Source organism: Coregonus lavaretus (assembly GCF_964263955.1).
Source record: "Coregonus lavaretus genome assembly, chromosome: 25".
Lineage (NCBI taxonomy): Eukaryota > Metazoa > Chordata > Actinopteri > Salmoniformes > Salmonidae > Coregonus > Coregonus lavaretus.
In genome coordinates, this window is record NC_140012.1 from 44150691 (window position 1) to 44178555 (window position 27865).

At 43.4% G+C, this 27865-nt stretch overlaps 2 protein-coding genes across 2 annotated transcripts in view; one reads left to right on the top strand and one right to left on the bottom strand.

Moving 5' to 3' along the window:
• Window positions 1-27544, bottom strand: part of LOC311101079 (CSC1-like protein 2) — a 119215-nt gene extending 91671 nt beyond the window's left edge. Inside the window, exon 1 of the mRNA XM_084142131.1 lies at window positions 27309-27544. The gene's annotated coding sequence lies outside the window, so the exon portion shown is untranslated. The remainder of the gene's footprint in view (window positions 1-27308) is intronic.
• LOC311101081 (E3 SUMO-protein ligase ZBED1-like) lies at window positions 21276-23856 on the top strand. The gene is made up of 3 exons (XM_084142134.1): window positions 21276-21845; window positions 22314-22942; window positions 23021-23856. The coding sequence occupies exons 1-3, from the start codon at window positions 21287-21289 to the stop codon at window positions 23411-23413; spliced, it is 1581 nt and encodes a 526-aa protein (XP_083998260.1). The 5' UTR covers window positions 21276-21286; the 3' UTR covers window positions 23414-23856.
• Window positions 27545-27865: the final 321 nt, after the last annotated feature.

The window sequence follows — 27865 nt, forward strand, 5'->3', positions numbered from 1 at the left end:
ATGGGGCCTACTGTAGACATGGAGCCTACTGTAGACATACTGTAGACATGGGGCCTACTGTAGACATGGAGCCTACTGTAGACATGGGGCCTACTGTAGACATGGGGCCTACTGTAGACATGGGGCCTACTGTAGACGTGGGGCCTACTGTAGACATGGAGCCTACTGTAGACATGTGGCCTACTGTAGACATGGGGCCTACTGTAGACATGGGGCCTACTGTAGACATGTAGCCTACTGTAGACATGGGGCCTACTGTAGACGTGGGGCCTACTGTAGACGTGGGGCCTACTGTAGACGTGGGGCCTACTGTAGACGTGGGGCCTACTGTAGACGTGGGGCCTACTGTAGACGTGGGGCCTACTGTAGACGTGGAGCCTACTGTAGACGTGGAGCCTACTGTAGACATGGAGCCTACTGTAGACATGAGGCCTACTGTAGACATGAGGCCTACTGTAGACATGGAGCCTACTGTAGACATGGAGCCTACTGTAGACATGAGGCCTACTGTAGACATGAGGCCTACTGTAGACATGTAGCCTACTGTAGACATGGAGCCTACTGTAGACATGTAGCCTACTGTAGACGTGTGGCCTACTGTAGACATGGAGCCTACTGTAGACATGAGGCCTACTGTAGACATGAGGCCTACTGTAGACATGAGGCCTACTGTAGACATGGGGCCTACTGTAGACATGAGGCCTACTGTAGACATGGGGCCTACTGTAGACATGGAGCCTACTGTAGACATGGAGCCTACTGTAGACATGGAGCCTACTGTAGACATGGAGCCTACTGTAGACATGGAGCCTACTGTAGACATGGAGCCTACTGTAGACATGGAGCCTACTGTAGACATGGAGCCTACTGTAGACATGGAGCCTACTGTAGACATTGAGCCTACTGTAGACATGGGGCCTACTGTAGACATGGAGCCTACTGTAGACATGGGGCCTACTGTAGACATGAGGCCTACTGTAGACATGAGGCCTACTGTAGACATGGGGCCTACTGTAGACATGGGGCCTACTGTAGACATGGGGCCTACTGTAGACATGGGGCCTACTGTAGACATGGGGCCTACTGTAGACATGAGGCCTACTGTAGACATGGGGCCTACTGTAGACATGGGGCCTACTGTAGACATGGAGCCTACTGTAGACATGGAGCCTACTGTAGACATGGGGCCTACTGTAGACATGTAGCCTACTGTAGACATGGAGCCTACTGTAGACATGGAGCCTACTGTAGACATGGAGCCTACTGTAGACATGGGGCCTACTGTAGACATGGAGCCTACTGTAGACATGGGGCCTACTGTAGACATGTAGCCTACTGTAGACATGTAGCCTACTGTAGACATGTAGCCTACTGTAGACATGAGGCCTACTGTAGACATGTGGCCTACTGTAGACATGTAGCCTACTGTAGACATGTAGCCTACTGTAGACATGGGGCCTACTGTAGACATGGGGCCTACTGTAGACATGGGGCCTACTGTAGACATGGGGCCTACTGTAGACATGGGGCCTACTGTAGACATGGGGCCTACTGTAGACATGGAGCCTACTGTAGACATGGAGCCTACTGTAGACATGGAGCCTACTGTAGACATGGAGCCTACTGTAGACGTGTGGCCTACTGTAGACATGGAGCCTACTGTAGACATGGGGCCTACTGTAGACATGAGGCCTACTGTAGACATGGGGCCTACTGTAGACATGAGGCCTACTGTAGACATGGAGCCTACTGTAGACATGGAGCCTACTGTAGACATGGAGCCTACTGTAGACATGGAGCCTACTGTAGACATGTAGCCTACTGTAGACATGAGGCCTACTGTAGACATGGAGCCTACTGTAGACATGAGGCCTACTGTAGACATGGAGCCTACTGTAGACATGGGGCCTACTGTAGACATGAGGCCTACTGTAGACATGAGGCCTACTGTAGACGTGTGGCCTACTGTAGACGTGTGGCCTACTGTAGACATGGAGCCTACTGTAGACATGTGGCCTACTGTAGACGTGTGGCCTACTGTAGACATGGGGCCTACTGTAGACATGGGGCCTACTGTAGACATGGAGCCTACTGTAGACATGGGGCCTACTGTAGACATGGAGCCTACTGTAGACATGGGGCCTACTGTAGACATGGAGCCTACTGTAGACATGGGGCCTACTGTAGACATGGGGCCTACTGTAGACATGGAGCCTACTGTAGACATGGGGCCTACTGTAGACATGGGGCCTACTGTAGACATGGGGCCTACTGTAGACATGGGGCCTACTGTAGACATGGAGCCTACTGTAGACATGGGGCCTACTGTAGACATGGAGCCTACTGTAGACATGGGGCCTACTGTAGACATGGGGCCTACTGTAGACATGGAGCCTACTGTAGACATGGAGCCTACTGTAGACATGGAGCCTACTGTAGACATGGGGCCTACTGTAGACATGAGGCCTACTGTAGACATGGAGCCTACTGTAGACATGGAGCCTACTGTAGACATGAGGCCTACTGTAGACGTGCGGCCTACTGTAGACATGAGGCCTACTGTAGACATGGAGCCTACTGTAGACATGGAGCCTACTGTAGACATGGAGCCTACTGTAGACATGGGGCCTACTGTAGACATGGGGCCTACTGTAGACATGGGGCCTACTGTAGACATGGGGCCTACTGTAGACATGGGGCCTACTGTAGACATGGGGCCTACTGTAGACATGAGGCCTACTGTAGACATGAGGCCTACTGTAGACATGAGGCCTACTGTAGACATGGGGCCTACTGTAGACATGGAGCCTACTGTAGACATGGGGCCTACTGTAGACATGGGGCCTACTGTAGACATGTAGCCTACTGTAGACATGGGGCCTACTGTAGACATGGAGCCTACTGTAGACGTGGGGCCTACTGTAGACGTGGGGCCTACTGTAGACATGGGGCCTACTGTAGACATGGGGCCTACTGTAGACATGGGGCCTACTGTAGAGATGGGGCCTACTGTAGACATGGGGCCTACTGTAGACATGGGGCCTACTGTAGACATGGAGCCTACTGTAGACATGGGGCCTACTGTAGACATGGGGCCTACTGTAGACGTGGAGCCTACTGTAGACGTGGAGCCTACTGTAGACATGAGGCCTACTGTAGACGTGCGGCCTACTGTAGACATGGAGCCTACTGTAGACATGGGGCCTACTGTAGACATGGGGCCTACTGTAGACATGGGGCCTACTGTAGACATGGAGCCTACTGTAGACATGGAGCCTACTGTAGACATGGAGCCTACTGTAGACATGGAGCCTACTGTAGACATGGAGCCTACTGTAGACATGGAGCCTACTGTAGACATGGAGCCTACTGTAGACATGGAGCCTACTGTAGACATGGAGCCTACTGTAGACGTGTGGATCTCTCTTTTGGCACGTTTGTCTTAAAAGGGGCAGTGTCCTCTTTTCAAATCTTCTCAAAAGTCATAACGTTGCATGGCCTTTTTAAAAAACTCTATCAACTTAAAATTTCAAGCTATCCTTACTTACACCAAATTTACCTTGACTAATAAAATATGGTTTAGTCAACTTAACCATTTGTCAGTACAACCTACTATTCCTAGTTGAATCCATTTCAACTTTAGTTATATCAACTTTAAATGCAGAATTATCCTAACACCAAATGTACTTTGACTTATAAAAGAAAAACAAGTAAACTTTGCAATTGGTCAGTATAACCTACTATTTATAGCTGCATCAATATAGGTTTTAGTAGAGATAACTAGCCTCCATTTTGAACTGACTTAATATTTTCAATGAATCTAACTTACTATGAAGTTGAGTAGACTATATACAATATACATTGACTAACCAACCCAAACATTTATATAATTGAGATTTCCGTAGTGAACATTATGCTCATGTCTCTTGTTCATGTTTCAGCAAAGCTGTCAGTGTACTCGGTAATGTCAACCAACCACTAACTACAACTTTCACTACAACAACATTCTCAGTAACGGTTACAGAAACGTTTTATTTGTTACTTTGACGTGTGGTTGTTTACCTACCTTTGTTGAATGCACTAATTGAAGTCACTTTGGATTATTTATATTTAAACGTGTCTGCTGATTTACCAAAATGTAAAAATGTGACGGTTGCAAAGCATGCTGGCTATTCTAATCAGTTCCGCCCCCACAAAATAAGTTGAAGCTGTTATGTTGTTTAAGTTGATTTTACTTTTTGGTTGTGAATTTCTAAGTTGAGTAAACACGTTGATCTTTGTTGAATAAGTAAGCATATAGACAATTAGACAAGTTGAACATTACATTTTTAGTCAACAACTTATATTGCATCAGAATATTTGATTTCATGGTTGTGAATTTCTAAGTTGAGTAAACACATAGTTAATTCATGAAATCAAGTTTAAGCTAAGACTATTTGGTAAGTTGTAGTTATCTAAAACTTTACATTTTTAGTCAACTGTTATGTTGCTTCAGTTGTATTGGCTGAATTTCTAAGTTGAGTAAACAGTATTTTGCTAACTCAACACGTTTCGACATTTGAGCGAGTTGAAGTCAACTCAACTTAAAAATGTTTGTCAACTCTACACATTTAGCTAATTTGGTTGACTTGGGGAGATAAATGAGTCATTTTGACTGAATGTCAAGATCTTTTCAGTTAGTAAGGAAAGGAAAATGAGCACACCTACATTTGATTCTACTCCTCGCTGTCAAAATCATTGCAAAAACAGTCCTCTTTCCAGCACTTTTGGAATTTGATACTCCCTGACCTTTCGAAGACTGAGAAAACTGGACGGAGTGAAGAGACTATACAGTGAGGGAAAAAAGTATTTGATCCTCTGCTGATTTTGTACGTTTGCTCACTGACAAAGAAATGATCAGTCTATAATTTTAATGGTAGGTTTATTTGAACAGTGAGAGACAGAATAACAACAAAAAAATCCAGAAAAACCCATGTCAAAAATGTTATAAATTGATTTGCATTTTAATGAGGGAAATAAGTATTTGACCCCCTCTCAATCAGAAAGATTTCTGGCTCCCAGGTGTCTTTTATACAGGTAACGAGCTGAGATTAGGAGCACACTCTTAAAGGGAGTGCTCCTAATCTCAGTTTGTTACCTGTATAAAAGACACCTGTCCACAGAAGCAATCAATCAATCAGATTCCAAACTCTCCACCATGGCCAAGCCCAAAGAGCTCTCCAAGGATGTCAGGGACAAGATTGTAGACCTACACAAGGCTGGAATGGGCTACAAGACCATCGCCAAGCAGCTTGGTGAGAAGGTGACAACAGTTGGTGTGATTATTCGCAAATGGAAGAAACACAAAATAACTGTCAATCTCCCTCGGCCTGGGGCTCCATGCAAGATCTCACCTCGTGGAGTTGCAATGATCATGAGAACGGTGAGGAATCAGCCCAGAACTACACGGGAGGATCTTGTCAATGATCTCAAGGCAGCTGGGACCATAGTCACCAAGAAAACAATTGGTAACACACTACGCCGTGAAGGACTGAAATCCTGCAGCACCCGCAAGGTCCCCCTGCTCAAGAAAGCACATATACAGGCCCGTCTGAAGTCTGCCAATGAACATCTGAATGATTCAGAGGAGAACTGGGTGAAAGTGTTGTGGTCAGATGAGACCAAAATGGAGCACTTTTCCATCAACTCAACTCGCCGTGTTTGGAGGAGGAGGAATGCTGCCTATGACCCCAAGAACACCATCCCCACCGTCAAACATGGAGGTGGAAACCTTATGCTTTGGGGGTGTTTTTCTGCTAAGGGGTCAGGACAACTTCACCGCATCAAAGGGACGATGGACGGAGCCATGTACCATCAAATCTTGGGTGAGAACCTCCTTCCCTCAGCCAGGGCATTGGAAATGGGTCGTGGATGGGTATTCCAGCATGACAATGACCCAAAACACGAGTTGCCAAACGTCAGGCTCGAAACCTTAATGACTTGGAGAAGATCTGCAAAGAGGAGTGAGAGAAAATCCCTCCTGAGATGTGTGCAAACCTGGTGGCCAACTACAAGAAACATCTGACCTCTGTGATTGCCAACAAGGGTTTTGCCACCAAGTACTAAGTCATGTTTTGCAGCGGGGTCAAATACTTATTTACCTCATTAAAATGCAAATCAATTTATAACATTTTTGACATCCGTTTTTTTCTGGATTTTTTTGTTGTTATTCTGTCTCTCACTGTTCAAATAAACCTACCATTAAAATTATAGACTGATCATTTCTTTGTCAGTGGGCAAACGTACAAAATCAGCAGGGGATCAAATACTTTTTTCCCCTCACTGTAGATGACTGTTAGTTAGCTAGACAGAATGAAGAGACTATAGATGAAGGTTCATTATCATTTCTACACAGTTTAGATTTGGTTTTAGTCATTTCAATGTCGATTGAGATCGTTTTTTTACTCAAACCACCTGTGGGCCATATTGAATGGGCTCACGGGCCAGTCTTGAGTTTGACACATGATCTGGCCTCCATCCAACCTCCTGGAACATAGAAGAGCCTATCTGATAAAATACACACCATGCATGACAAGCTCAGACCCATCTACAGAGCTGAATGCTAGCAATAACATACTTCCCTAATAAATCAATGACCCACAACAACACAAAAACAAGCATGCTCACACATGCTTATCAGAACTGATGCGTCATTATCAGTCTAGGATGGTCCCAAATTGGCACCCTGTTCCCTATATTGTGCACTATTTTTGATCAGGGCCCACAGGGTTCTGGTCTAAAGTAGTGCACTATATAGGGAATAGGGTGCACTTTGGGACCGGTTAGGATGTTCCCAGCTTCCCGTCAACATATTTCATATGATCTAATATGCAAAATCTGTGTCCACACACAGAGCGTACTGAAAGCATTGCTCAGGGCTTAGTGTGGGGCAATCTTACTGTGTCAGAGTGAAAACCCTGTAGAACAGCAGTATCAGCCAATCGTCCAACCTCCAGGCCTACACATATACTTCAGTATCAGATGCCTCCACACTGACTCCGTATCCGATGCCTCCACACTGACTCCGTATCCGATGCCTCCACACTAACTCAGTATCCGATGCCTGTACACTGACTCAGTATCAGATATCTCTACTAGGCCTGTACACTGACTCAGTATCAGATATCTCTACTAGGCCTGTACACTGACTCAGTATCAGATATCTCTACTAGGCCTCTACACTGACTCAGTATCAGATATCTCTACTAGGCCTCTACACTGACTCAGTATCAGATATCTCTACTAGGCCTCTACACTGACTCAGTATCAGATATCTCTACTAGGCCTCTACACTGACTCAGTATCAGATATCTCTACTAGGCCTCTACACTGACTCAGTATCAGATATCTCTACTAGGCCTGTACACTGACTCAGTATCAGATATCTCTACTAGGCCTGTACACTGACTCAGCATCAGATATCTCTACTAGGCCTCTACACTGACTCAGTATCAGATATCTCTACTAGGCCTGTACACTGACTCAGTATCAGATATCTCTACAAGGCCTCTACACTGACTCAGTATCAGATATCTCTACTAGGCCTGTACACTGACTCAGCATCAGATATCTCTACTAGGCCTCTACACTGACTCAGCATCAGATATCTCTACTAGGCCTCTACACTGACTCAGTATCAGATATCTCTACTAGGCCTGTACACTGACTCAGCATCAGATATCTCTACTAGGCCTGTACACTGACTCAGTATCAGATATCTCTACTAGGCCTGTACACTGACTCAGCATCAGATATCTCTACTAGGCCTCTACACTGACTCAGTATCAGATATCTCTACTAGGCCTCTACACTGACTCAGTATCAGATATCTCTACTAGGCCTGTACACTGACTCAGTATCAGATATCTCTACTAGGCCTGTACACTGACTCAGTATCAGATATCTCTACTAGGCCTGTACACTGACTCAGTATCAGATATCTCTACTAGGCCTGTACACTGACTCAGTATCAGATATCTCTACTAGGCCTGTACACTGGCTCAGTATCAGATATCTCTACTAGGCCTCTACACTGACTCAGTATCAGATATCTCTACTAGGCCTCTACACTGACTCAGTATCAGATATCTCTACTCGGCCTCTACACTGACTCAGTACCAGATATCTCTACTAGGCCGCTACACTGACTCAGCATCAGATATCTCTACTAGGCCTCTACACTGACTCAGTATCAGATATCTCTACTAGGCCTGTACACTGACTCAGTATCAGATATCTCTACTAGGCCTCTACACTGACTCAATATCAGATATCTCTACTAGGCCTCTACACTGACTCAGTATCAGATATCTCTACTAGGCCTGTACACTGACTCAGCATCAGATATCTCTACTAGGCCTGTACACTGACTCAGCATCAGATATCTCTACTAGGCCTGTACACTGACTCAGTATCAGATATCTCTACTAGGCCTCTACACTGACTCAGTATCAGATATCTCTACTAGGCCTCTACACTGACTCAGTACCAGATATCTCTACTAGGCCTCTACACTGACTCAGTACCAGATATCTCTATTAGGCCTGTACACTGACTCAGTACCAGATATCTCTACTAGGCCTGTACACTGGCTCAGTATCAGATATCTCTACTAGGCCTGTACACTGACTCAGTATCAGATATCTCTACTAGGCCTCTACACTGACTCAGTATCAGATATCTCTACTAGGCCTGTACACTGACTCAGCATCAGATATATCTACAAGGCCTGTACACTGACTCCGTATCAGATATCTCTACTAGGCCTGTACACTGACTCAGCATCAGATATCTCTACTAGGCCTCTACACTGACTCAGTATCAGATATCTCTACTAGGCCTGTACACTGACTCAGTATCAGATATCTCTACTAGGCCTGTACACTGACTCAGCATCAGATATCTCTACTAGGCCTGTACACTGACTCAGTATCAGATATCTCTACTAGGCCTCTACACTGACTCAGTATCAGATATCTCTACTAGGCCTCTACACTGACTCAGTATCAGATATCTCTACTAGGCCTCTACACTGGCTCAGTATCAGATATCTCTACTAGGCCTGTACACTGACTCAGCATCAGATATCTCTACTAGGCCTGTACACTGACTCAGTATCAGATATCTCTACTAGGCCTGTACACTGACTCAGCATCAGATATCTCTACTAGGCCTCTACACTGACTCAGTATCAGATATCTCTACTAGGCCTCTACACTGACTCAGTATCAGATATCTCTACTAGGCCTGTACACTGACTCAGTATCAGATATCTCTACTAGGCCTGTACACTGACTCAGTATCAGATATCTCTACTAGGCCTGTACACTGACTCAGTATCAGATATCTCTACTAGGCCTGTACACTGACTCAGTATCAGATATCTCTACTAGGCCTGTACACTGGCTCAGTATCAGATATCTCTACTAGGCCTCTACACTGACTCAGTATCAGATATCTCTACTAGGCCTCTACACTGACTCAGTACCAGATATCTCTACTCGGCCTCTACACTGACTCAGCATCAGATATCTCTACTAGGCCTCTACACTGACTCAGCATCAGATATCTCTACTAGGCCTGTACACTGACTCAGTATCAGATATCTCTACTAGGCCTGTACACTGACTCAGCATCAGATATCTCTACTAGGCCTGTACACTGACTCAGTATCAGATATCTCTACTAGGCCTCTACACTGACTCAGTATCAGATATCTCTACTAGGCCTCTACACTGACTCAGTACCAGATATCTCTACTAGGCCTCTACACTGACTCAGCATCAGATATATCTACAAGGCCTGTACACTGACTCCGTATCAGATATCTCTACTAGGCCTGTACACTGACTCAGCATCAGATATCTCTACTAGGCCTCTACACTGACTCAGTATCAGATATCTCTACTAGGCCTGTACACTGACTCAGTATCAGATATCTCTACTAGGCCTGTACACTGACTCAGCATCAGATATCTCTACTAGGCCTGTACACTGACTCAGTATCAGATATCTCTACTAGGCCTGTACACTGACTCAGTATCAGATATCTCTACTAGGCCTCTACACTGACTCAGCATCAGATATCTCTACTAGGCCTGTACACTGACTCAGTATCAGATATCTCTACTAGGCCTGTACACTGACTCAGTATCAGATATCTCTACTAGGCCTGTACACTGACTCAGTATCAGATATCTCTACTAGGCCTCTACACTGACTCAGTATCAGATATCTCTACTAGGCCTCTACACTGACTCAGCATCAGATATCTCTACTAGGCCTGTACACTGACTCAGTATCAGATATCTCTACTAGGCCTCTACACTGACTCAGTATCAGATATCTCTACTAGGCCTCTACACTGACTCAGCATCAGATATCTCTACTAGGCCTCTACACTGACTCAGTATCAGATATCTCTACTAGGCCTGTACACTGACTCAGTATCAGATATCTCTACTAGGCCTGTACACTGACTCAGTATCAGATATCTCTACTAGGCCTGTACACTGACTCAGTATCAGATATCTCTACTAGGCCTCTACACTGACTCAGCATCAGATATCTCTACTAGGCCTGTACACTGACTCAGTATCAGATATCTCTACTAGGCCTCTACACTGACTCAGTATCAGATATCTCTACTAGGCCTCTAAACTGACTCAGTATCAGATATCTCTACTAGGCCTCTACACTGACTCAGTATCAGATATCTCTACTAGGCCTGTACACTGACTCAGCATCAGATATCTCTACTAGGCCTCTACACTGACTCAGTATCAGATATCTCTACTAGGCCTGTACACTGACTCAGTATCAGATATCTCTACTAGGCCTCTACACTGACTCAGCATCAGATATCTCTACTAGGCCTCTACACTGACTCAGTATCAGATATCTCTACTAGGCCTCTACACTGACTCAGCATCAGATATCTCTACTAGGCCTGTACACTGACTCAGTATCAGATATCTCTACTAGGCCTGTACACTGACTCAGTATCAGATATCTCTACTAGGCCTCTACACAAGACAACATACTTAGGCTATTTACTAGGGGTGTAACGGTTCACTAAAGCCACGGTTCGGTATGGAATGGGGTTTTGGTGTCACGGTTTGGTATCGGTACAGCAGGAAAATGAAATGCCAACAGTTACTGTAGTTTTTTTGTTTATTCAGTCAGTGTCTCAGTACTAGGCCCAGGCTGTCTTCAGTCAGTGTCTCTCTACTAGGCCCAGGCTGTCTTCAGTCAGTGTCTCAGTACTAGGCCCAGGCTGTCTTCAGTCAGTGTCTCAGTACTAGGCCCAGGCTGTCTTCAGTCAGTGTCTCAGTACTAGGCCCAGGCTGTCTTCAGTCAGTGTCTCTCTACTAGGCCCAGGCTGTCTTCAGTCAGTGTCTCAGTACTAGGCCCAGGCTGTCTTCAGTCAGTGTCTCAGTACTAGGCCCAGGCTGTCTTCAGTCAGTGTCTCAGTACTAGGCCCAGGCTGTCTTCAGTCAGTGTCTCAGTATTAGGCCCAGGCTGTCTTCAGTCAGTGTCTCAGTATTAGGCCTATAGTTCAGGCTACACAGTCTCAGCCAACAACCTTTGCTTGGACTATCCAAACGGTTTATATAGTGTAGTCTAGGTAAGTACAGTGTCTGAATGACTCAGCATGGAAACAGTCACCTATCCCCCCCGATGCAGCCGGTTGCTATGACACCCCGGTCCCACCAGACATTCACACAATACAAATAAACAGAATGAGGCAGAACATCATATGCTGAGCCTTGGTTAAACACAACTCACTGTCTGCTAGACGGGTGAGGTTCAATGGGCTGTTTGCTCTTCTACTGGGAGACGAGTGGGTGATTTCATGCCAGCGTAGCCCCAAAATTATTTTGGGTATCTCAGATTGTTCTGGCAAATTCTCACATAGAAACTTCATTGGGAGGAAGGATGTTTCACATGCTTTTTACATTTGAAAATCATGATGAAAATGGCAATTTTAGGTTGTTTTTTTACCTATACATGCCTCTTGTAAGACCCCTGTGATCTGTGAACCGTACATGATACAGACAATACCTAGGAGTCATTATACTCCTTATAGCGCTCTAACATATGGATTATGGCTACATTCTGAAATACAAAAATGTTCACATTCATTCAACATATTAATATCTTGAAACTACCCTCATTGATTTTGTTCCTTTTAAGACGTATTGTTTGGAGCCAAGCTATATGTTCTATAAGTACGTCTTCTCTCTGCTAACTCTGAAGGTATGATCAATTGTATGAGCAACACAGTGAATGGGAAAATGGATTCAAAGGGAACTTCTTCTGCTGGTGACTTGCTGAATGTGCAATCCTTAAGGAGGGCTATGATTGGTTAATGACCTATGTCAATTTATATGTATAAGATGGGTCATATCTCCAAAAGTACCAGAGCCCCCCACTCTGGAAATGTGACGTGTTTGAAGAGTATACAGTGCATTCGGAAAGTATTCACACCCCTTGACTTTTTCCAAATTTTGTTACGTTACAGTCTTATTCTAAAATGGATTCAATTGTTCCCCCTTTTTCTCCCCAATTTCGTGATATCCAATTACAATCGTCTCATCGCTGCAACACCAACAGGCTCAGGAGAGGCGAAGGTCGAGTCATGAGTCATCCGAAAAATGACCCACCAAAACGCTCTTCTTAACACTCGCCCGCTTAACCTGGAAGCACCAATGTGTTGGAGGCAACACCGTTCAACTGACGGCAGAAGTCAGCCTGCAGGCACCTGGCCTGCCACAAGGGGTCGCTAGAGCGCGATGAGCCAAGTAAAGCCCCCCCCAACCAAACCCTCCCATAACCCGGACGACGCTGGGCCAACTGTGCGCCGCCATATGGGACTCCCGGTCGCGGCCGTGATCGAACCCGGAACTCGGACCGCTGCGCCACTCGGGATATTTATTTATGTCATCCATTTTAGAATAAGGCTGTAACGTAACAAAATGTGGAAAAAGGGGAAGGGGTCTGAATCCTTTACGAATGCACTGTATTATTACAAACAAAACAATAGTCTACAAATAAGCAAAATCAAAAAAGGGGCAATATTTTTTGATGTTGAATAAATGAATAGTCTAATAAAAAGCATGCACTCAACTTGCACTGCACTGATTCAGACGACTGATGATTGGCTAAAAGAAATGGATAATAAGATGATAGTTGGAGCTGTATTGGTAGATTTCAGTCCACCCTTTAAAATTATGATCATAATTTGTTATTGAAGAAAACGAACTTGTTATGGCCTTACATCACCTGCCATGACATGGTTGGAGAGTTCCTTATCCAATAGAACTCAGTATTCTTCAATGGAAGCTTCTCGAACATCAGTTGCCATGGGCCATTACTCTTCTCGATTTGTGACCCATTTCAGAAAGCTGGGCGTATGACGGACATCACTACTTCACAGCAGAGGCATTTGAACGTAAAAGTTTTGCAGAAATGCCTTTTTGAACATGTGAACTTTTATGTGCCGTAATAAACTCGTATGTAATCTGTAAATTTAAATAAAAATGTGAAGACAAAGCTGTTTAGACACGGCAAAAATACAGAATCTTGCCTAGCCATGATTGGTTGAGAGGGGGCTGAGACGTTCACGAGAAAGAGTCCACTCTGTCACTCAAGGCTTCTCTGTCAAAATGTCACCTCCCGCGGATTCTCTGCTCCCGCGGATTCTCTGCTCCCGCGGATTCTCTGCTCCCGCGGATTCTCTGCTCCCGCGGATATTTGAAAGATCCATTGGATTTACTCATTTTCCATCATGGACTACATGTAAAGTGTAGCTACAGCTTTCAATGCCAGTATTGTCCTGAATCCAGCCGCAGGTATTGATAAAGCTGGGTAAAGTGGCTAAAGCGGACTGGACTGTGGACTGGTTGAAGCGGAGTGGGAAGGATTATTTAGAAAGTGTTTGTCTGCTGTGAATCATCATAATCCATACACAGATAAAGAGTCTACAGTTAAAATGCCAAGATGACTACATGTGCATACGTTAGTCCCAACTGCACCAAAAAGTAGTTATCATTGCTAGCTAGACCACCTCCCGAGTGGCGCCGTGGTCTAAGGCGCCGCGTCGCAGTGCTAGCCGTGCCACTAGAGATCCTGGTTCGAATCCAGGCTCTGTCGTAGGCGGCCGCGACCGGGGAGATACATTGGGGGGCTGTGCACAATTGGCCCAGCGTCGTCCAGGGTAGGGGAGGGAATGGCCGGCAGGGATGTAGCTCAGTTGGTAGAGCATGGCGTTTGCAATGTGGGTTCGATTCCCACGGGGGGGCCAGTATGAAAAATAAAATACAAAATACAAAAAATAATGTATGCACTCACTAACTGTAAGTCGCTCTGGATAAGAGCGTCTGCTAAATGACTAAAATGTAAATGTAAGTCGTGGAGAACAAACCACACAACACATTTAACATGACTAGAGTTTGAAAGACATTTCGATACCCTTATATGGCAGAGGAGTAGGGGTTGGACACACACCTTTAAGGGTTCTCTCTTTCTCTCCACAGTGGGAGTATGAACTGATTGACTCATGAACTGTCTGGTAACTCAACAACAAACACCATGATTGACTCGTGACTCATGAACTGTCTGGTAACAGTATCTAGCTAGTCTCTTCACAAATGACTAAAATGTTAAAATGTAGACAGTTGCATCCAGGTAACGTTAAAGCCTGCTTCGTCCCGCAACTAGTCATTGTTTACAGATGGCTCGTTGCAGGACAAAGCAACGTTAAGACAGCTGGCTGAGCTTGCCAGTTGCATTCTGCTGTTAATGTTGATTGCTGATGTGCTAAGATATTATTTTTCATGGTTTGCCAGTTCGTCATGTTTAACTAGCTAGCTACCTGAAAATAGCCACTGTGGTGTGAATGCTAATCGATTAGCAAGCTGCTCAAACCCCACATTAAGTGAAAGGGACACATGCTAGGTTGAGGTCGTTTTTTTTGCATGTTCAACTAGCTGACTAGCTATATGAATACCATTTACATCTAGCCAGCTGGTAATTATGAAGCTAAATGTTGGCTAAATCTAGCTAGTTATCGTGTAGTGGCTGCATTGCCATTGTTGGGCTGGAAGCCGGTTCAGGGTGTACAGCAGAGCATTTTACATTTACATTTTAGTCATTTAGCAGACGCTCTTATCCAGAGCGACTTACAGTTAGTGAGTGCATACCTTTTAGTCCAGCTGTAGCAGTCATCCAGTTAGTGAGTGCATACCTTTTAGTACAGCTGTAGCAGTCATCCAGTTAGTGAGTGCATACCTTTTAGTACAGCTGTAGCAGTCATCCAGTTAGTGAGTGCATACCTTTTAGTACAGCTGTAGCAGTCATCCAGTTAGTGAGTGCATACCTTTTAGTACAGCTGTAGCAGTCATCCAGTTAGTGAGTGCATACCTTTTAGTACAGCTGTAGCAGTCATCCAGTTAGTGAGTGCATACCTTTTAGTACAGCTGTAGCAGTCAACAGGAAATAAGCTATAGGACATTAATTAATTCATGCTTTAACCTATTTTTCTAGAATTTGTCTTTCAGCATAAACCTGCTCTCCACCACCAGTACGAGACGATGATCGAGGGTGAACAAGCAAGGTATTTTGTCTTTGTACTTTGAGCTTATTGCTTGGAGGTCAATTAATGTTATTGCTGGTATGCAAGGTTTTAAAGTAGTCCATTTGTCTACTTTCCTCCTGTACAGCTTCAATTATAAAAAATAATAATAATATGTATTCACTAACTGTAAGTCGCTCTGGATAAGAGCGTCTGCTAAATGACTAAAATGTAAAATGTAAATGTCTGTTTTTGTTTTAGTCATTTAGCAGACGCTCTTATCCAGAGCGACTTACAGGAGCAATTCGGGTTAAGTGCCTTGCTCAAGGGCACATCGACAGATTTTTCACCTAGTCGGCTCGGGGGGTTAGAACCAGCGACCTTTCGGTTACTGGCACAACGCTTTTAACCACTAAGCTACCTGCCACCCTGGAGGCTGGTGCTGTTGTGGGCGAGGAGCTTTCACTCAGATGGAACCAGGTTTCAGCTGCTGTGCCATGTTGACGTCCTTCCTCCCAGAGATGTAAAAGCATCCCCCCGGAAATTGGACACAACCCGGCAAACATATTTTTGAGAAGATCAGGACTTTTGCAATGAAAAGGCCATGGACATTACATGTTCTGCTTCGAAGGGCAGGACAAAAATATGCTCTCAGGCTAGATTCCTTTGTTCACATCATAACATGACCTGAACCAAAGTTCCTCAAAGGATCTGATGATATAGGCCTAGCTCTAGATAGTGTTTTTACCAAAGCCTGTGTGTTTGTGTTGTAAGTTACCTAAATTGTAGGCTACAACCTTAAGCACTTGAAGTTAAACGTATTTGGTCCCGCTTTAAATGACGTGCAGCTTAAAAGGCTTCATAAACACTACATAAATGTATTACAAATCTATAACTATGTAATGCTTTATAATGGGTCCATAAATGTGGCATAAATGTGTGACATAACCACCAATGTCAAATGTGGCATAACCCGTTACATCAAATATGACATAAACCTCTGCTTTATAAAAGGATGGCATAAGGGGTCCCCTGGAGCTCAGTTGGTAGAGCATGGCGCTTGCAACGCCAGGGTTGTGGGTTTGTTTCCCACGGGGGGCCAGTATGAAAAATGTATGCACTCACTAACTGTAAGTCGCTCTGGATAAGAGCGTCTGCTAAATGACTAAAATGTAAAATAAGCATAGCTTACTAAAGGCTTTATAAATCATATTAAATTGAGGCTTCACAAAGCATTTATAAACTTGTCATGCATCCTGGTAGAGCATTGCAATGCCAGGATATTGGGTTTGATTCCCAGGACCAACCATACATAAAAATGTATTAACGCATGACTAAGTCGCTTTGGATAAACGTTTCTGCTAAATGTTCTTATATTTCACTAAAACATTTATATGGATGGCCCAACCTTTCCCACTTGGGTGCATAATCAATATTGGACCTGATCTCACCTACCTCCAAAATGCTGTGCTGCAGGATGACTCTAAAGTGCAGTCATGCACAGCAAAAAAACATTGTTAGGGCTTTTAAAAATCAGTTTACGTGGTTTTGCCTACTTTAGTTTTTCACATTTTCAGATTTCACCCATTTTTTTCTGGTTTCCCCCTATTCTTTTTTTCACACTTTAATAGAAAACAAAATGTGGTTTTCTGTGTTCACAACAATGCTTAAACCACATCATGGGATGACTTTTGAGGTCTGGCAAAAAAATCTAAAGAAACGTTGATTTGAGTGTAGTTGCCCTTTAATTCAGTGAGCATGCCCTGCACGGTTGTTTGGTTAGCGGACTTTCTGTAGTGCAGTAAGCACACGTGATGTGATTCGGCCGCCACTGGAACGGGTGGAGTAACACTCCGTATTATTCAGAGCCCCATGAAAATGACATCATATATACATTCTACAGACCCTACTGATTATTCCCTACAATACTTTTACTAAGCCGATATGTATTCCGTATACAGTGATTTGAATTGGGGGCATTTATTTGACCTTGGAACACGTTTTAAAACCCAAATGTCACTTAAACATGAACAAAAATGTATCATTGTTTATGTTCAGACAATTGTGTTTCATATATCATGAATGGTTGACTCTTTACTATTACATGGGGTACTTTTATTTTGAACATTTCAGAAATTCCGTGACCCGGAACTCTTCTTTTGTTGCTGATCATGTGTTGTGTTCGCAAATCAAATGTCCACTTGTGCTGCCACTGGACAGAGAAAAACAAGTTCACCTTTATTTATTGTAATTTAAATTAGTTTATAGTAGTTAAGTGTCGAGTTAGATTACATACTGTAGCTACCTCAATCATTATTTCACATTTCGGTGACTTCACAGCAATTGCTAGCAAGGCGAAATGTTGCTAGCTAGCAGACTCTAAATACAGTGCCTTGCAAAAGTATTCATCCCCTTTGGGGTTTTTCCTATTTTGTTGCGTTACAACCTGTAATTTAAATGGATTTTTATTTGGATTTCATGTAATGGACATACACAAAATAGTCCAAATTGGTGAAGTGGAATGAAAAAAATAACTTGTTTCAAAAAATTCTAAAACATAAATAACGGAAAAGTGGTGTGTGCATATGTATTCACCCCCTTTGCTATGAAGCCCCTAAATAAGAGCTGGTGCAACCAATTACCTTCAGAAATCACATAATTAATTAGAGTCCACATGTGTGCAATCTAAGTTTCACATGATCTGAGTATATATATACACACACACCTGTTCTGAAAGGCCCCAGAGTCTGCAACACCACTAAGCAATGGGCACCACCAAGCAAGCGGCACCATGAAGACCAAGGAGCTCTCCAAACAGGTCAGAGACAAAGTTGTGGAGAAGTACAGATCAGGGTTGGGTAATAAAAAAAATATCAGAAACTTTGAACATCCCACGGAGCACCATTAAATCCATTATAAAAAAATGGAAAGAATATGGCACCACAACAAACCTGCCAAGAGAGGGCTGCCCACCAAAACTCACGGACCAGGCAAGGAGGGCATTAATAAGAGGCAACAAAGAGACCAAAGATAACCCTGAAGGAGCTGCAAAGCTCCATAGCGGAGATTGGAGTATCTGTCCATAGGACCACTTTAAGCCATACACTCCACAGAGCTGGGCTTTACAGAAGAGTGGCCAGAAAAAAGCTATTGCTTAAAGAAAAAAATAATCAAACACGTTTGGTGTTCGCCAAAAGGCATGTGGGAGACTCCTCAAACATATGGAAGAAGGTACTCTGGTCAGATGAGACTAAAATTGAGCTTTTCGGCCATCAAGGAAAACGCTATGTCTGGCACAAACCCAACACCTCTCATCACCCCGAGAACACCATCCGTGTTTGATTATTTTTTTCTTTAAGCAATGGCTTTTTTCTGGCCACTCTTCTGTAAAGCCCAGCTCTGTGGAGTGTACGGCTTAAAGTGGTCCGATGTTTTTCATCGGCAGGGACTGGGAAACTGGTCAGAATTGAAGGAATGATGGATGGCACTAAATACAGGGACATTTTTTGAGGGAAACCTGTTTCAGTCTTCCACAGATTTGAGACTGGGACGGAGGTTCACCTTCCAGCAGGACAATGACCCTAAGCATACTGCTAAAGCAACGCTTGAGTGGTTTAATGGGAAACATTTAAATGTCTTGGAATGGCCTAGTCAAAGCCCAGACCTCAATCCAATTGAGAATCTGTGGTATGACTTAAAGATTGCTGTACCCAGCGGAACCCATCCAACTTGAAGGAGCTGGAGCAGTTTTGCCTTGAAGAATGGGCAACAATCCCAGTGGCTAGATGTGCCAAGCTTATAGAGACATACCCCAAGAGACTTGCAGCTGTAATTGCTACAAAAGGTGGCTCTACAAAGTATTGACTTTGGGGGGGGGGGTGAATAGTTCTGCATGCTCAAGTTCTGTTTTTTTGTATTTTTTCTTGTTTGTTTCACAATACAACATATTTTGCATCTTCAAAGTGGTAGGCATGTTGTGGAAATCAAATGATACAAACCTCCCCAAAAATCTATTTTAATTCCAGGTTGTAAGGCAACAAAATAGGAAAAATGCCAAGGGGGGTGAATACTTTCGCAAGCCACTGTACAAATCTCCCTAGATACAGCCACGTCTCAGTCACAAGATGTAAATGAAAGAGGAACACAATACGAAGTTTCCCCTCGTTCAGAGTTTCTGGAGCGGCGCAGAAATGCCCTTATCCAGACGACAAAGACATTTCCTAACAGACCTGCTAACTTTTTGTTGTTGTTACTTTAAGGTTGGTATTGCACCTCCAGCAGACAGAGAGGCAAAAACCAGTCGTCTGCAACCTCAGGGACAAGCTCCACTATTCACAGCCCTGTGTAATGTTACATGTCATTGCATTGCTGGACTTTTTGAAGCTTCATGTACTTGTATTGTTTTAAAAATGTACAAATAAAAAGGAAATGTATGGTTTAAACATGTCCTTAATGTTTATTTGTTTTAGTGATAATCTCCTAAGTGTTAATATATTTGTGTTTACATCATTAAGTCTTTACGTTTGTGTTATGAACGACCTAATGGTCTGACCTTATAGTAAATACAGAGTCATATGATTCAAGGCATTTACGTACAGTGTTATGAAAGACCAAGACTTTAAAGTACAGCGTCAAGCGATAGAGTCTTTATGGATGTGTTACGAATGACCGAATGCGTCTCGCTTCAAACTAAATATTACAGGACACACTACATGAAGTGTCAATAAACAGGTTAATTAACGTTCTGCTGATTTATGAAGGTTCTCTGATGATCCACAGGTTACTGTAGGGTGTGAAAGGTATAGAAATAGTGCACATAGAACAGATCTACCGCTTCTTTTCTATAACTAACATTTCTATGTGAATTTGGTTGGGTCACCCAAAAAGTTACATATTGTAGCTTTAACCCCTACCCTAACCCTTACCTAACTCAAACCTTAACATAACCATTTAAAAAAATGTCAACTTCAATGGTGGTAGGGACGTCCCAAGGATCCCAGATCGCAAGTACCGTTCACTGACTGAGGCAACGCTTTATGTTTTTCCATTCAAGTGACAACTACCAGAATTGAGTGGCTACAGCCCTACAAATCGATGAAAACACTAAATACCAATACATTCAGTCGTTGTTTTCCAGATTTCAGAGCAAAGGCTTTTTTTTGTTGTTGCTAGAATCAGTGCAGTTTATCCTGCTTTCACTAGAGTAACACAGTTTTTCCATTTAAAAAAATCTTATCTACTACATTTTAAGTAGGGCTGAACGATTAATTGCATTCGCGATAATATCGCGATTTGACTGAACGCGATTTTCTAATCGCAACGTGCGCGATTTGAGGTGGTCACGTGACGCGACTTTTCATGCTGTCCAGCGCAATGACCTCTTGCTCGACGGAACAGTCAGAAACTGACACAGCTGATCCTTTAATATCGAAGAGGAACAGCACGTCGGTGGTGTGGAACTATTTTGGTTTTAAAAAAGAAGATGCTGAGCAGCGTCAGGTGTTGTGCAGAGCATGCCGTGCTCCGATTGCTACTTCACGGGGTAACACTACAAACCTGTTTCAGCACTTAAAAAAATACCACAAATCAATGCATGACAGTTGTATGACCAAAATGCCGAGCATCAGTGCGCGAGACAAGCCAAATACCTCAAGACAGGGATCACTGACAGAAATGTTCGAAAGTGTCACTCCGTATGAACGTAATTCAAAACGGCACGGAGAAATCACTCGGACAATAACCGAGTTCATAGCCAAAGATATGATGCCTCTCAGCACGGTGACCAAGCCTGGGTTCATGGCATTAATACATACGCTTGATAAACGTTACAGTATACCCTCCCGCACATACTTCAGTCAGACTGCCATACCGGAGCTGTACAAAAAGTGCAAAGAGAAAGTCGCCGCGGAACTTAAAACGGTGGAGTTTTTTGCTAGCACTACTGATATGTGGTCAAGCCGCACAGCTGAGCCGTACCAGAGTCTTACAGTCCATTTTATTGATGAAGATTTCAACCTCCGAGCTCGCTGCCTACAAACTACCTACTTCCCAGACGATCACACAGGGGAAAATATTGCAGCCGGCCTGAGAGAAGGGCTTGTCAGCTGGGATCTCCACGAGGAGAATCACGTCTGCATCACGACGGACAACGCGTCGAATATGGTGCTTGCTGCGCGGCTTAATGAATGGACGAGGCTCCAATGTTTTGGCCACAGATTACATCTTGCCATTGGTAAGTTATCGTGTGTGTGTGTGTGTGTGTGTGTGTGTGTGTGTGTGTGCGCGAGTGCGAGAGAGAGAGATGCGTCGATTAGTAAAGCTGAATATACAAATATATATAAATGATATTATATAAATCGGATGGGATTAAATAAATTCATACTTCCACTCCTTTTCTAATATGTAAATTCATTTTACTTGCTTATATCATATGTCTGTCTGTGGTGGAATGCCCACCTGCATTTTTTTTCTTTTCTTGTTTTTGTTTTTTACATGTTTTTTTAGTGTTTATGAGAGAGAGAGAGAGAGAAAGAGAGAGAGAATTGACATGCAAATAAAGACCCTTTGAATTGAGAGAGAGAGAGAGGATGTGTTGTGGATGTGTGTATTTCAGAATTACAGCTAATTTGAGTGTGTAATAGTGAGAGCCTTGTATCAAAACTCAAATTGTGTGTAATACACTACTTTTTATTTCTTTTAGAAAATGCACTCAAAGATGACAGAGTGTCAAGGGCAACAGCACTGTGCAGGAAGCTGGTGGGGCACTTTTCCCACAGTTGGAAGAAGAAAGCAGCCCTGACGGAGGCACAGAGAGAGCTCAAACTCCCTGAGCACAACCTCATAACGGAGTGCCCAACAAGATGGGGTTCTAAAGAAATGATGATTGCCAGAGTGCTTGAACAGGCCAAAGCCATTTCTCAGGTATTGTCTGGAGATCGATATGCACGCTCCCTTATCCCAACCTGGCAGGATATTGACGTGTTGGAGTCGATTCACAAGGCACTGCATCCTCTACTGGAGTTTACTGATGCTCTTTCTGGAGAGGAGTATGTAAGCATCTCCTACCTCAAGCCAGTTCTCCACCTTTTTGCCACATCAGTCCTGGCTGAAGATGCTGAGGACACTGACCTGACTAAATCAATAAAAACCAAAGTCCTAGCATACCTCAATAACAAATATGGAGACCCAAACATCCAGGAGCTTTTGGATGTTGCCTGTTTCCTGGACCCTAGGTTCAAAATACAGTACATCAGTACAGACAACATCCCTGCTATCAAGACTCGTCTGAAGACAGAGATAGTAGACTTGGCACAACGTACATATCATTGGGTAAATAATTATGTATTTCACAAAAACTTTCTGTAAAATCTAACTGGAAAACTAATGGCTGTTGTTTTCATCTAATAGGAGAAGAGGTCTCGTACTGAAACTGTTCAGATGCCTCAAAGTGCACAGTCCTTGGGGGAAAAGACGAAGAGGTCTCTTGGCAGTTTTTTCAAGACCAGTTCAGCCTCTCCTTCTTTGCCTGTAAATCTTGAAGATGTCGCAGAGGCAGAGATAAACAATTACCTGATGACTCCTACCATTGATGGAGAAGATGATCCATTGGCTTGGTGGAGGGTGCACAAGATCAGCTACCCACAGTTGTGCACCATGGCACGCAAGTATCTTTGTGTACCTGCTACAAGCGCTCCCTCAGAGCGTCTTTTTAGCACAGGAGGGAATATTGTGACTTGCACTCGCTCAGCCTTGAAGCCAGAAAAAGTCAATATTCTGGTTTTCTTAGCAAAAAACCTGTGAGCCACTGAGAACAGAACTGTTGGATAAGTATGGCTGGCAGTGCCATACTCGTAGTGAACTTTAGTCTGTGTGGTGTGTTATTGTTGTGTACTTGAGATAAGTGAGGCTCATCTATTTTATATTATAATATTCAAATCGTTTATAAAAAATAGTTTGTCTAAATTAAAAGTGCATTTCTCATTTTTTATTTATAACTTTATTTACTTTGATTTTACAAAATATTTTCAAAGCAAATTCCTTGTTTCAGTTGTGTGAAATGTTACTGACTTGGGAGCAGTAAGATACATACAATTTAAAATTATTTTTTTCTTAAGACTGTACCTTTTGCACACAGTGTTTACAAAGTTCATGCCTTTGTTTAAATTATTTAAATGCACAGTGGCAAAGCCACAGATGTTTCTGTAATGAGCAGTTCAATAAAAATGTCATTTATTTCAAGTCATACATGTTTGAATTTAATTCTAACAAATAGACCCAGCCTATGGGAAAGAACATTTCACACTAAATGTATATACTATTGTGTTGGTCATATTTAAATCATTCATTATGTTTTGTAGGGGAAAAAGGATAAATAAATTAAATCGCATATTAAATCGCAATCGCAATATTGGGGGCAAAAAATCGCAATTAGATTATTTTCCAAAATCGTTCAGCCTTAATTTTAAGTGGTGCTTACATTAATGCTCTTTCCTCAAATGTAAGAAATCAGCTTTCTGAGTATCTTTGACGGCCTATTTTAAGCACAGTCTATACAGAAAGTGTTCATTCAGGCTATAATAATACAAATATTGACAATCGGAATTTTAAAATAATTTTTTTTCAACAACAAATAATCACATCGGTCGGGCTCTAGACATAACCCATTTAATCTCAGAGCCTATACCAAGGCACAAGAAACAATCCTGTATTGATCAAATATTAAACAATTTGTCTTTCGCATATAACTGCACTCTAAAAATGAGGGGTTCAACAAGGATTCTTCAAAAGATCATCGAAGAACCTTAGGGTTCTTGGCACTGAAAATGGCCCCCAAAAGGTCATTCGAAGAACCCCATAGGAGGTGGGGTTCATCGAGGAACCTCCTTAGTTGGTGGGGGTTCTTGCAGGAACCTAACTGCCCAAATGAAACACTTGGATTTGAATAAGAAAGGACAGCAGGTGCAGGCACTTAACTGAAAAATGTAAAGATCTCCTCAATTTAAGGTGAGGTTTGTCCCTTGTATGAACTAAATTGATGTTGTTTTATGATGATACCATCTATCTTTTCATATTTGTGCAAATCTTTCTAAAAACAGAAAATGGACACAATTCAATGGCTATCAATCAACAAAGAGGTAAGAATATGTACGCTATAAGAATATGTTGAAGGCTAGCTGTATTGGGTGCAGATGACTGAATTGCTCACTTTTGTGTCTGTGTCTGCAGGTATACAGACGAGGAGGCATACAAAGGTATGTAAACTGGTATTGGTATGTTATGCAGATCATCCTCCCTTACCTCTTCAATGAATATCCCATAGGCCTCTACATTATTGGCAAGGTATGTGTATGAAAACCATTATCAAAACAGTTTTATTCATTCACGTTTACTATTTAAAAAAACAAGGTATGAATACAGTCGTGTGCATGCTTTGTTAAACATCTGTATAACTATAATGACTGGGATTCACCGACTTCACCCTCCCTACACCTCACCGACTTCACCCTCCCTACACCTCACCGACTTCACCCTCCCTACACCTCACCGACTTCACCCTCCCTACACCTCACCGACTTCACCCTCCCTACACCTCACCGACTTCACCCTCCCCACACCTCACCGACTTCACCCTCCCCACACCTCACCGACTTCACCCTCCCCACACCTCACCGACTTCACCCTCCCCACACCTCACCGACTTCACCCTCCCCACACCTCACCGACTTCACCCTCCCCACACCTCACCGACTTCACCCTCCCCACACCTCACTGACTTCACCCTCCCTACACCTCACCGACTTCACCCTCCCTACACCTCACTGACTTCACCCTCCCCACACCTCACCGACTTCACCCTCCCTACACCTCACCGACTTCACCCTCCCTACACCTCACCGACTTCACCCTCCCTACACCTCACTGACTTCACCCTCCCTACACCTCTGATGAATATAACAGGAAACCTGTTCGATCACCATGTACTGCAAAATCATTCTGGCTATGGATACGGAGAACATCAACACGCCAGAGGATATACCCATTGGACTTGGGGCTCTGCTGGGAGTTTACCTCATATTTGGATTTTTGTTTATGCTGCTTTGCACCTAAAATCATTATAAACAATGACAACTAAAATAGCGTGTTGTTATGCTATTATTATTATTATTATTATAATAAGGGAGGGGTTGTTAAAAAAATTAACCCCAAAAGGTTCTTTGAGTATCCATTAAAAGGGCTTATTTTAAGAACTTATAGGGGTTCCCCTAACGTTTCAATTTGAAGACCCCCTAAAGGATACACCAGGAACCTTTTCTTTTTAGAGTGTGTGGGCTGTGGTATTTACCTTAACATTTGTCAATAGATGGATTAATCTTGCAGAATGCATGGCCAGTGTTTGGCACTCGGTATAGGTGGTGGGCTGTAAACAGTCACTGCAAAAGTCTGTCCACGCCTTTACAGAAATGTGATCAAATTTGCTATTACGCTTTCTTTAAAAAATAAATTTTAAAAACGGCCCAGTTTCAACATTTCCAAATCATACAGCAAATGAGGGCGTTTTCGTTACCATAAAAGGTGAATGTAGGGCGTTTACCAAGCTGGGTTGTAGCACGCATTCACGAGCGCACAAATATAATATGGCTCTGATTTATCAATGAAAACATGCATGTTGCGTCAACAGTTTGATAAATCCCATATATGGCGCGCACAAATCCTACAATCTTCACAAACGGTTGATAAATGACTCCCCTGGTCTTTATGAATGGACCTCTGCACCAAAGGTCTCTTAGCAACAGCCTGCTCCGGCCACTGGTGGTAAGGAGTCAGGAAGGACAGTCCACAAGCACTATGTGACGACTGACAACCAGTGTGGCCCTATGGAGTGAAATACTCCTGTAGTGCATTGAATTGGGAAAGCAATCATAAACTCAGTGTTCTGTGCAGAAATGAGTGTTTTGATGAACTACATACAAACATCCCCCCAACTCCTGCAAGCCCTCCTTGGCCTGAGTGAGCATTCCCATAGCATGAGCGGCAAGCCTGGGAATTTCTCTTTCACTATGGGGACACTTGCCAAACTGTCAGAAACTGCAGGACAGGCCTACGCAATGATGAATGAAACGCATTGCTATGGATGCAGCACACGATGAAACCGATGTCGAACATCATTAAGGAGAAGGCCTAGTTAGCTATTATCACTAATCTGTGGATGATCCATTTTCCAGAACAGTGCCCTATAGGATTTGGGTTGTTCCGTATCTGGGACATCGATGGCACAGCTAAAATGACACCGACTTACTGCACATTACATTAATCATGAGCAGTCCTGCGTATTTCTCTTTTGACTATTCTCTCAAAAGTAACGTTAGTCAACATAAACAATTCATAAAAACGTCTCGCCCATTGTCTGTCAGAGCCTTGCGACATCGTAACGTTAGCTAGCTAACTAGCTTAACGTTAGATAAGATGGAGATGTTAACCTAGCGCTAGCATGCTAACGTGAGCTGTTTCACCAACTGTCGATTTGAACTGACAATAACAGCTAGCTAACCAGCTATCTAAATGACATGATTTATATGACAGCTTAACAATATCGCGTTAGCTAGCTAGCTAGTAAACAAACGATTTAGTTAACTACGACAACTAACTAACTAGCTACCCAGCCAACGGCGTTAGCGGGTGCATAGCGACGGTTTACCTGCTATTTGATACGCAGTGGATTTTCCCAAGCCGACCAAAAAAGACAAGCGAGCTCCACACACACCACGATCCAAACGACCAACACCTTCGTATTATATCCAGGTCTTGTAGAAAAATGAAATATAGGTCCTTCAGAGCACACGCAGTCTTTCGATCTTCGTGAAAACACGACAAGCAGGAGTTTGTCAGCCTGCGGGACAAGCACCGCAGCAGGACGCTAACCAAGGCAGTGGCGTCGGATCGGACGAGGCGAGGGGCGTACCCATTCAAATTAACTGGGCGTACCCATTCAAATTAACTGGACGTACCCATTCAAATGAACAGGACGTACCCATTCAAATGAACAGGACGTACCCATTCAAATGAACAGGACGTACCCATTCAAATGAACAGGACGTACCCATTCAAATGAACAGGACGTACCCATTCAAATGAACAGGACGTACCCATTCATATTAACTGGGCGTACCCATTGAAATGAACAGGGCGTAACAAAAGCATAGAGATAGGATCTATAGAACAGATATATGTGTTCCTTTCAACCCAGTGCGTTTT